The following is a 12515-nucleotide window of genomic DNA, read 5'->3' on the forward strand; positions in this document are numbered from 1 at the left end:
CATGTGGCATATTTATTATTATTTTATTATTTGGTTTTAAATATGAAAGCTTAAAAAATTGGTCTCATGGGGTGTTAAACCCAAGACCCAAAGCATACATGAAAAACACCCTTACCACTAGGCTGCACTTTAGTTTTTATTTTACAATTGCCTTAGCTAACATATAATAGTTACTGTTAACGGTCTACTTTCTAATACTTTTTCTTTTCACATTCTGAGAAAAACAGAGCAACAAAAATGTCACTCTCAGCTCTCTCTTTTCAAAATCTCAGCCTCTTCTCTCAGATTCTAATCCTATCCTCCCAATAGAACACCTCTGTTTTCAATCCCTAAAGTCTACCCAACAAAACTCAAACAATAATAGAAATAAACAAAATAAGGGAAGTGGAACTCCGATCAAGCTTCGATTCGACAACTAAACATCAAAAAACCAAACACAAGCAAAAGAAAAATACAGTGGCAAACATCAACTAAAGATGAATCAAGGAAAATACCGTCGGTGTCGTTCTAATTGCAAGTTGAAGCTAAATTTATGTTGAATGCTTCGATCGGATGTTGTAGTTGACATTGATCGGTTCAGATGAGCATTGTTATTGTGCGTCTGTTGAAGTGGTGTTCTTACTAGTTGAATCGCCGATGGCGAGCTGCTTCTGTTGTACGTTGTTGTTGTTGCGAGTTGCGTCTTCGCGTCGGCGTTGTGAGCTAATGATGATTGCCACTGTTTTGTTCACATTGTAGAAGGATTGCGAGCGGTATGGTGATGTCGCACATCTCGATTCGGATTTGAAGAATGGTGGAGATGATGTTATGCTTCGATGATGTTTGCGTGTTGTTGAAAATGGTGAATTATGAGGATTTTGCAGGTTTGAATTGTTGTAGCATTAAAGTTACAGTGATTTGTGGATCTGTGATGATGAATTTCGAAGCTGCAGTTGATGTGGTGGTTGAACGGCGATTTGAGGACGATTTTCTAAATTGTGAAATGTTGGTTTGTGGAAGAAGGTTGAAGGTAAGCTCTGCGTATGAGGTTTGAAGGATTATTCTGGGTGATAAATCTACTATTATATGTTATCTAAGACAATTGTAGAACAAAAACTAAAGTGCAACCTAGTGGTAAGGGTGATTTTCATGTATGCTTTGGGTCTTGTGTTCTATACCCGATGGGACCAATTTTTTAAGCTTTCATATTTAAAGTTACCACTTTATGCCTCTTTTCGAAATTACTTTATATTTTGGCCGGTAACACCTTTCTTCTATTATCTATACATCTTATTAGTCTTTTAAAAAAAAAAAACTAGCGCATTTAGAAAACGTATTTCATTTTTGGTATTTCTTTTCTTTTTCTTTGATTGCATTAGTAATTTGATAATTTGACGAATTAATTTATAATAATAATTATATTTAAATTTGATTGTAAACTAATGTTATTTTAAATATGAAGTATGAATTTATTTTACTTTTATAGTAAACTGTTATATTTTGAGTTTGTTGTATGAATTTATTAAATTTTAAATGTATTTTATAGATTTATTTAATTTAATTTGAAATTGTTTGAAAATAGTTTGTTTCAAAAAATGATAGTTTTAAAAAATAAAATGAAATAGAATTGTGTCCTAATATATTATTTGAAAAAAAGTTATTTAAATTGATCAAACGAATTGAATACAGTTAATTTGTTTAATTCAGTTTTATTACTAAAAAGTATTTAAAATCAAAATTATTGTCCTTGAGTCAAAAACAAACTTCTTTATTACTGTGCTAATTAATTTACATTGCATAATATGTTAAGCAACTAATATTTATATATTTATTTCAAATTCATAATTTCTAAAAAGTAATTTTGAAGTTCAGACTCTGGATTTTATTGCATGAGTCCAAGACCGATCCTGTGTAGTATGATATGTGCCTTGTGTAATATGATATGCAGGCCCAGCCCAAGGGTAGGCCACCAAACCCACTGCCTTAGGCCTCCAAATTATATTTTCTTTTTAGCAGTATCTAATTCTGATATTTTTAATTTTATATTACATTTATGTTATGTTTTATTAGTCATTTTAGAAAACGTGCACTGTGGTCTAGTTTGCTAGCTTTAATTTTCATTTGAATTTAACAGCAATAAGTGCAGCACTCAACACAACATGAACCGGCGCAAATTTTGGTTGTAAAACATTTAGGTGTTTTATTTTGTCATGAACTTACATCATCATAATAATAATAATAATAATAATAATAATAATAATAATAATAATAACAATAATAATAATAATAATAATAATAATAATAATAATAATAATAATAATAATAATAATAATAATAATAATAATAATAATGATAATAATAATAATAATGATAATAATAATAATAATAATAATAATAATGATAATAATGATAATAATGATAATAATAATAATAATAATAATAATAATAATATTAATACTAATAATATTAATAATAATAATAGTAATAACAATAATAATATTAATAATAATAATAATAATAATATTTAATTTATAAATTTATAAATTTATTTAAGATCAACACTATAAATTAATTAAAAATATTTAATAAATAATTTTAAGTCTTAAAGTTAACAATTAAATTTTAAATATTTTTTTATTAAGTCTCATTTTAAAAGTTGTTTTAGATCTCAACATATATTAAGCCAGCCACGATGATATGTGCCTCGTGGAATCAGTTATGACCCAATATGATATATGCTTTGTGGAATTAGTTATCACCCAATATATTCATCAGACATAAATACACAAAAAAAAAATATTATCTAGGTTTCTTTTTTCAACTATATCATGGTTCCCTAATTGGCAAAGAGAAATATTATCCGCAACAAAGTCGACAAGGTATGCATATTGTGTAATACTGTTGTCGAAGATCGAGACCATCTATTTTTTATTTGTAATATGTCAAAGAACATTTGGAGGAATGTAACATTGTGGTTAGGAATGGATGATTTGGATGGTAAGTATGGTGTTGAACATTTTGAGACATTTTGCAAACATCAACACAGCGGCTTAAAGAAGAAGAAGAAGAAGAAGAAGATCCTTGCAATGTTTTGGGTGGCAATTGTTTGGTCTATTTGGTTAGCAAGGAATAACTCAATTTTTAGAGGAATTCCTCGTGTTTTAGATGATATTGTAGGATACTTTATGTTTATTTCCTAGTCATGGCAGTCTCTTGAGAAAAGGAGGTGTAATTATTCATCATGGTACAATTGGATTCATGCTCCTCTTGATTGTTTTTTGTCTGCTAATGTGTAATAGGGTTGAGTACCCCTTATACTTGTTAGGATTTATTTTTTATGTTGCTATTTATTTGGGTTCAGTTAATAAGTTCCTAGTTTCTAGGTTCCAATAAGTAGAATACAATTTGTTTCAATTGTAACTATTACCACGTTTTTAGACGTGAGTTGCATATTTCATTTATTCCTGTAAGGCTATATATGCCACCTCAATGTCATTCAATAAAATAATTTTTTCTATTCCATAAAACTCTAACAAAACTAGTATCAGAGCCCTATTAAAGGGACTGATTCAATGAAACTAGGAACTACAGTTTCCTAAAGAGAAAGTGAGAAATGTCAACTAAAAGTAGAAGCTTTATGCAACCAGCAATACCTAAGTTTGATGGTCATTATGATCATTGAGATATGCTCATGGAGAATTTACTTAGGTCAAAATAATATTGGCACTTGGTGGATGTCGGCATTCCTACAATAGCTGATGGAGTTCAATCAACAGAGGCACAAAGGAAGTCAATTGAAGAACAGAAAATAAAAGATCTGAAGGTGAAAAATTATCTCTTCCAGTCCATTGAAAGAAACATCATGGAGATTATTCTTGACAAAGGGAGTTCATAGAGCATTTGGGACTCAATGAAACAGAAGTACCAGGGGACGAGCAGTGTGAAGAGAGCATAATTGCAAGCATTGAGGAAGGAATTTGAAGTCCTTCAAATGAAAGAAGGAGAAAAAGTGGACGAGTACTTTGCTCGGATGCTTACAATTGTAAACAAGATGAAGATTTATGGTGAGAATATGACACAAATTATGATTGTAGAAAAGTTCTTGAGATCAATGACCTCAAGATTTGACTATGTTGTGTGTTCAATATAGGAGTCAAATAACTTGGTTGAGTTGACAATAGATGAACTTCAAAGCAGCCTTTTGGTTCATGAACAAAGAATGAATCTTCATATAGGAGACACTAGAGATGAGAAAGCATTGAAGGTTTCACATGAAGAGCAACATGGAGGAAGAGGTACAGGTAGAGATTTTAGTTGGGGTAGAGGCAAAGGCCAAGGTAGAGGAAGACAGTTACCAAACAAAGCCACAATGGAATGTTTTAAATGTCATAAACTAGGGCCTTTCCAATATGAATACCCAAGATGGAAGGAAAGTGCAAATTATGCTAAAATTGATAAAGAAAAGATGTTGCTTATGTCTTTTGTTGAAGCTAACAATTCAAAACAAAAAGATGCGTGGTTTCTCGACTCCGGTTGTAGCAATTACATGTGTGGAAACAAGCAGTGGTTTTATTTTATTAATGAATATTTCAAACACTCAGTAAAGCTTGGCAATGATTCCAAAATGGAAGTAATGAGAAAGGGAACATTCGACTTGAGATCAATGGGTAGTTCAAGTAGTCACTGATGTCTACTATGTTCCAGACTTGGAAAATAACCTCCTGAGTGTAGGCCAACTTCAAGAAAGGGGACTAACTTTACTTATACAAAATGGGACATGCAAGTTGGACCATCCAAAAAGAGGTTTGGTCATGCAAACAAAAATGACGGCAAATCGAATGTTTGTGCTATTGGCTAGTGTGGTGATTCAAGAGACATCAATAGTCCTATAATTAGCTACTAAAGATAGCTCACAGTTGTGGCATCGTAGATTTGGACACTTGAGTTACAAAGGCCTGAGGACTTTGCAATATAAACAGATGGTGAAGGGTCTTCCACTTGTTAAAGCTTCAAATAAAAGTTGCACTGAATGCTTTGTAGGCAAGCAACATAGAGATGCCATTCCAAAGAAGAGTCAATGGAGAGCTTCACACAAATTGCAGCTTGTACATTCCATTCCGATATTTGCGGTCCAATTACTCCCAACTCCAATAGCAACAAGGGTACTTTATAACATTTATTGATGACTTCAGTAGAAAGGTGTGGATTATTTTCTTGCTGAAAAATCTGAAGCATTTACAACTTTCAAAAATTATAAAAGCCTTGTAGAGAAGGAGTCAGGTGCCCTTATATGTTGCGTACGCACAGATAGGGGCGGAGAATTCACCTCCAAGGAGTTTAATGAATTTTGTAAAATCAATGGCATAAACAGGCATCTTACAACATCTTACGCTCCATGATAAAATGGCATAGCAGATCGCAAAAATCAAACCAATATGAATATGGTCTGGTGTATGCTTTGTGAGAAACAAGTACCAAAGTCATTTTGGCCAGAAGCTGCAAAATGGACGATTCATGTTCTCAACCGGAATCCGACATTGACAGTTAAAGAAAAATCTCCAAAAGAGGTTTGGATAGGAATTAAGCCAAAAGTTGATTATTTTAGAGTATTTGGGTGTCTATCTCATGTCCATGTACCTGATATGAGAAGAAGAAAGCTATATGACTAGAGCATGCAATGCGTATTACTTGGAGTAAGTGATGAATCCAAAGTTTATCGGTTGTTTAATCTGGTTTCTGGAAAAATTATTGTTAGTAGAGATGTCAATTTTGAAGAGGATAAAGGCTGGAATTGGGGGAGGACTGTCGAAGAAGTAAAACATGACATATTGGTATGTGAAGGCAGTAATGACAGTGAGAATTCCACCTTTGAAATTGAAGAAGAAGCTGTAGAAGACACTGAAACAGCAACAGACTCAAATCAAAGATACAGCTACCTCATCATCAAGAAATTCATCTAATGGAGATGCATTGGTACTTGCTGAAAGAAGGATTCGAAAAGTACCCAACTACTTGCAGGACTATGAAACAGGTGAAGGATTGTCATAAGATGAAAACTATTTTGCAATGTTTACCTCTCACGAAGATCCAAACTCATTTGAAGAAGCTGAAAGATATGAGAAATGGAGAAAGGCAATGGACTTGGAGATGGAGGCAATAGAAAAGAATAAAACATAGCAGCTTACAAGTTTGCCTAAAGATGCTAAGAAGATTGGTGTAAAATGGGTCTTTAGAACCAAATTAAATGAGAATGGTGGGGTTGATAAGTTCAAAGCCCGATTAGTAGCTAAAGGCTATGCTCAACAACAAGGAATTGATTATAATGAAGTTTTTTGCTTCGGTAGCAAGGTGGGACACAATTCGGACGGTCTTAGCTCTAACAGCACAAAAGGGGTGGAGTGTGTATCAACTAGATGTCAAAAGTGTGTTTCTTCATGGTGAGTTAATGGAGGATGTGTATGTAGAGCAACCTTTGGGTTATGTTTAGAAGGGGGAAGAAGAAAAAGTCTACAAGCTTAAGAAAGCGTTATATGGACTAAAGCAAGCACCCCGCGCTTAGTATAGCAAAATTGAAGCCTATTTTGCTAAGGAAGCATTTGAAAGATGCAATCATGATCATACTCTCTTTGTCAAAACAGAAGGTAAAAGAATTATAATTGTGAGTTTGTATGTTGATGATTTGATTTTTACTGGGAATGATGCAATCATGTTTGAAAGCTTTAAGAAGTCAATGAAGACATAATTTGATATGACAGATTTAGGGAAGATGAAATATTTCCTTGGTGTTGAAGTCTTGCAAAATTCAGAAGGCATATACTTAAGTCAGAAGAAATATGCTTATGATCTGCTTGAAAAGTTTGGACTGCAGAATTGCAACTCAGTTAAGAATCCCATAGTTCCTGGTTTTAAGCTGTCAAAGAAAGGAGAAGGTGGTAAGGTGGATGCTACTGCTTATAAGCAATTAATTGGGAGTCTCATGTATATTACTATAACGAGACCTGATTTAACGTATGTAGTATGTCTGTTGAGCCGATATATGGCCAATCCTACTGAGTTGCATATGCTGGCAGCAAAGAGGGTTCTTTGTTATTTAAAGGGAACGATGGAGTTAGGTGTGTTTTATAACAGAGTAGATGTTGAAAAATTAGTGGCTTACACCGATAACGATTATGCGGGAGATATTGATGATAGAAAGAGCACATCCGATTGTATTTTTACTGTCTGGTGGAGCAGTCTCATGGGCATCAAAGAAGCAACCTGTTGTAACATTGTCCACAACTAAGGTAGAGTTTGTGGCAACCTACTCTTGTGCTTGCCAATGTGTGTGGATGATAAGGGTGTTGGAGAAGATTGGGCTCTCACAAAGCAAAAGTACTGTTATTATGTGTGACAATAGTTCAACAATTAAATTGTCCAAAAATCCAATCATGCATGGTAGAAGTAAACACATAGATGTAAGGTTTCATTTCTTGAGGGATCTCACTAAAGAAGAGGTGGTGAAACTGGTCCATTGTAGCACAAGCAATCAGGTAGATGATATCATGACCAAACCATTAAAACTCGATGTATTTCAAAAATTAAGAGATCAACTTGGAGTTCGTGAAGTGCCAAATTTAAACTAAATGCTTGCGACAATCAGTTTAGGGGAGGAATTGTTAGAATTTACTTTTATGTTGCTATTTATTTGGGTAAATTAATAAGTTCTTAGTTTCTAGGTTCCACTAAGTAGAATACAAATTTTTTCAATTGTAATTGTTACCACGTTTTTAGACCTGAGTTGAATATTTCATTTATTCTTGTAAGGCTATATATACCACCCCAATGTCATTCAATAAAATCAATTTTTCTATTCTATAAAACTCTAACAGTACTCTTTATTAATTTATTTTGCTTATAAAAAAATTTTTTTTTGCCCCCATGATGACCTCCTTTGCGGTGGACCTTACTTGGTGAAGCGTGAAGAAGAGTTTAAAAAGATCTTAAATGTAAGCTCACTTTTCAAAGAAATTTTTTAGTAGATCAATTTGCTTTTCTATCTCTTTATCTTTAATATGTTGAACTCAAACACCAACAAATATAGGTGTTGGACAATTATAAATCTTGACTTTATGTTCAAACTAATATTTTGATCTATCCTTCCGTCGATTCAGTTTATCATTTCACACAGATTAAAAAAATTAATTAAAAATAAGAAAGAATGGTATTTTTACTATAGTATCTTTATTATATATTGTAATGAAGAAATTTTTATTAATTAGAGAATATAATTAAAAAAAATATATTAAAAATTAAAATAAATTATTCATTTTGAGACATCATTTTTTTTCAAATAATTATAAATCATTGTGGACGGAGGGCGTATATGGCTTATTCTGAAACAACTATAGCGAGAAGGGTCATGACACATGAGAAACCTTAGCAAACGAACTTGGATCTTATCGAAGAGAAAAGCAAGATCCATTAAAATACAATGAACCTCACAACATCCAACTAAAAAACACTGAACACGAGGACGGAACATTAACTATGAGTCTGACAGTTACAGTGGACCGACAAGCAAGCCTTTTTGTTTTTTTGTTCGGCATGAAGGATTTGAAAACTAAAGTACGCGCTCTACCATTCCAAAATCCCCATGACTGCCTAAATTTTATGGACAAAAAAAACTAATACCGGATGACATATCATAGATAGATACTTTGGTCAAATTGTATGAATCGTAAGGGTGGAGAAAAAATTAGAGTACAAGAAAAAAATTTCTAATTTTGCGTAAAACATAAGCTGAAGCCCACTAAGGCCCACCATGATAAAGAAGCTTAATCAAAAAAGAACCACATCATACAACAAACAAGTAAACCAAGAATATCGAAAATAGAAAAGTAACATCAATCTTTGCTTTTGCCAAAGAAAGAATTGCAACAAGGAGTAACAAAGAAAATATATATAAAAAACAAAAAAAGTGACATCAATCTTTCTTTTTGCACACGAAAAACTTGCCCAAGCCATTCACATCGTAGTCATACTAATAAGCAACTATTCCAAAGAACCTGAATTCTGGAATAGATATTGAAAAAGACTATCAATACTATAACTCTTCACTATCTACAAACTCTCATATAAACCATTTCTTTGTACAAATTTTCCTTTTTAAGCCCGTAGTTACAATTCAAAGACCCATAAAAGAAAATTATACCAATCCTCTGATGACTCTTCTACTTACAAACAAGAGGATGGTTTTTAAGACACTAGTACAAGATAGGGCATATAACACCCAAATTATCCCTCAATCAGAACACTTAACCTCATTATTTAGTGGACTACTATATATACGGTATTCCTAAACAAGACACAAACTATTGACATTTACAAACACTGACACTGATTGATTAAACTCAACATATTTACAAACAAGATAAAATTTAACTTTCTTTTTTTTCTCTTCATACTCTGGACATCCAAAATTCCTTTCCCGTGGCTCTTATATGGTTGTTGTTGTTGTATTTCTGTAGTAAACTGAAACTGAAATTCTAGTGTCAAAAGATCTGTATATTATGTTGTTGATGTTGTACTAAGCCAAGGCAGGGATGCTGCAATTACGGCTGTCCCTGTCAAGGCAATCAAATCCTTCAACTCTCACCGCCGGATTGTTGCCAAAATTGGCCCGAACACATCCTCCCTTCCTTGCAGAGGATGAGGGAGAAGGTGGCAGACCGGATGGGGTGGGAAGCACCACCCAAGACGATGGTGAGAGAGGCGGAAAATTCTCATCCCCGAATCGGGCATCCTGAATTAGTGGGTTAGCTACTCTGCTCGGCGGTGACCCGCAAAAAAATGGGGGCGACGAGGCTACCGGAGGACATAAATGTTCCATATCACAATCAACATCCTGCAAATCAACAAAGCACAACTCAGAACAATTCAACAGAAGGCTAAATATTAGAAGCTTTGAATTCTAAGCTAAAAAAAATCAATCAATTATTCAAAATATAACCTAACCAACGTTACAAATAGATAATTATAACCTAAACAAAAATACAAATGGATGATTATAACCTAAACAAAATTACAAGTAGATGATTCTAACCTAAACAAAGTCACCAAAATATAATAAAGTATACAGAAATTGCAGCCAAACGAACAAGATTATACAGAAATTGCAGCCAAACATACAAGATTATAAAAAAATTGCAGCCAAACGTAAAAGATTATATAGAAATTGCAGGCAAACGGACAAGTTCATACAGAAATTTCAAGCAAACAAACAAGATTATACAGAAATTGCAAGCAAACGAACAAGATTATACAGAAATTGCAGGCAAACAGACAGCAAGTTGCCCTGCTTTCGAACCAGTCATACATAGATGATTATTTAGTATTTACCTTGGTGAGGATGGTATCCAAGGGATTTGAGCCAGAGGAGTTCGAATCACACGGTTCAATCTGGCAACTGCATAAGAAGAAAAACGAAAAACACTTAATCAAAATGAACCAAAAACAAATCAAAACGAGACAACAAGATAAACATAGAGAAAATTAAAATTTACCTGAGATGCCACCGGAAGCCTCTTGCCGGACGGTCGTTAACACCAAAATTGAATCCGATCCGGCGAGGCTTAGGACAAACCACCGAATCTCTTCCGTTCATCTTCTTTCAAATCTCTTTCCTAACTTTCTATATATCAATTAAAATCTGTTCATCCACACATACATATATCAAAATTTCAGAAACCAAAATTCACAACAAAATCCATCAATCAATTAACATCACAAACAAAACAAGAAACAAATAAACAAATAACGCGTTTAAATCTATTTAAACATATCAAATTCTCAAAAATAAAAAACGTTTTAGAATTTCTTAACAAGTAACAGATCCAGTCAAAATTAACGCTAACGATAATCAATTAATTAATTAAACTCGCGTTTCACAATTTCTTAACCTCAACCTCTAATCCTCTTAATTACAATCGTTTTATGTTATTAACCAAAAATTAAAATCACAAATCCAACAAAAAAACCATAAAACATCAACAAAAAACGGATCAATACATCTAAATCAAGCTTAAAATGAAGTGGATCTGAAATAATTACAATCGTTTTATGTTATTGAATTTTTAGGTTTAAAATCAATTAACAGTTAAATATATGAAAAATTGAAGAAAAAACGATGAACGAAAAACGGTTATGAGAAATCGTTGATGGATCTAGTGGAAGTGGAAGTACCTGTAAATAACTGTACAGAGAGAGTTTTTGATTTTGAAGAAGAAAATTGGATGGAGAAGAAAGTGAAGAGGTTGTGGTTGAGGAGGAGGTAGAAGAAAAGAAGGGGGGTGCAGGTGGAACTGCGAGGTTGGGTTTGAAGTTTGAACAAGAGTTGTTGATTTATATTTATGTGTTTAATTAATGAATATTTTAGTTGATTAATTAATTTGAGATATTTTTAATATTGTATGGTTAATTCATGCGGGCGGTGCCTTCCGTGAAATATCACATCGAATTTTGCACCCACGATATAACCCATTCTTTGTACAGTAAACATGATAGTATTAAATTAATAAATTATAAAGTCATGTGGCATCAACGTGACTATGATTTATGAATTTATTTATCTGAATGATTAATTAAAGTTTTTATAAGTGATATGTTAAGGCATAAGTTAACATTACCCTCTATTAAAAAAAAAATTAGCATTACCTTTTTTTTTATAAATAATTTATAGAAGAATACACTCTCGAGGCGTTTCACCGCTAAATCACACACGCCTACTATACCTTATTAGAAAAATGTGATGTAATTGAAAAATTAAGGATCCGTTGAAAATGGGAATGAGTCTTGCTGTATTGTATGGTGGAGCGTATCTCTATACAAGGACTTTAACGAATTTCTTATGCTTCCACGTGGCAAGATCTTGGATATTTGGATTTGAAAAGGTCGGCAATGTGTGAAATAGTGAAGAGGACCGGGCCGGCTTGGTCCAACGGTATTGAAATATTAATGTAAGCTAAATTAATTCACTTTAATGCTTGTGTTTTAAATTGACTTCTTTGATTGCTAAAAAAAATAAATTGACTTCTTTTAAAATTTCAATTAGATGTTTCTTGTTGAATACTAGTGGAGAATTAATTTAACATTAATAACAAATTTTAGTGAAGCATGATTTGTGGTTAAATGTTCTAATTATAAAAAAAATTGTCAAAATGAATAATTTATTTTCTTTTCTTTTGTGGTTTAAAATATTGTGTCTCACAAGAGTTAACCAAATTGTCACCCAATCAACATTATTTAAATATTTGAAAAATTAAGTTCACTATACAATTCAACTATACAATCTTGAAGTTACTTTGTTTAAAACTTGAAATTGGAGATGTAGATCAACCTAGTAATCAGCTATACACCGAGGTCGTATCAAATTTGGGGATACGATATGGTGCAATAATTTTTGCAGAGCTCTTTCATATTCTTTAATGTGTTTTTTTTTTCATCATTTTTATCATTAATCTTTTCACATTAAAATCAAAGTTGGATTTCTTTTAGACAAA

General features: G+C 32.7%; 2 protein-coding genes across 2 annotated transcripts; one reads left to right on the forward strand and one right to left on the reverse strand.

The window, feature by feature from the left end:
- Positions 1-838: 838 nt before the first annotated feature.
- Positions 839-4666, forward strand: LOC131646358 (uncharacterized). The gene is made up of 2 exons (XM_058916420.1): positions 839-1009; positions 4130-4666. The coding sequence occupies exons 1-2, from the start codon at positions 839-841 to the stop codon at positions 4664-4666; spliced, it is 708 nt and encodes a 235-aa protein (XP_058772403.1).
- Positions 4667-9042: 4376 nt separating this feature from the next.
- Positions 9043-11357, reverse strand: LOC131642724 (uncharacterized). The gene is made up of 4 exons (XM_058912944.1): positions 11200-11357; positions 10521-10666; positions 10357-10423; positions 9043-9862 (listed from the first exon to the last, which is right to left on the reverse strand). The coding sequence occupies exons 2-4, from the start codon at positions 10619-10621 to the stop codon at positions 9545-9547; spliced, it is 486 nt and encodes a 161-aa protein (XP_058768927.1). The 5' UTR covers positions 10622-10666; positions 11200-11357; the 3' UTR covers positions 9043-9544.
- Between the last annotated feature and the right edge of the window lie 1158 nt (positions 11358-12515).

The sequence above is a fragment of the Vicia villosa genome, linkage group LG1 (assembly GCF_029867415.1).
Source record: "Vicia villosa cultivar HV-30 ecotype Madison, WI linkage group LG1, Vvil1.0, whole genome shotgun sequence".
NCBI classification, from domain to species: domain Eukaryota; kingdom Viridiplantae; phylum Streptophyta; class Magnoliopsida; order Fabales; family Fabaceae; genus Vicia; species Vicia villosa.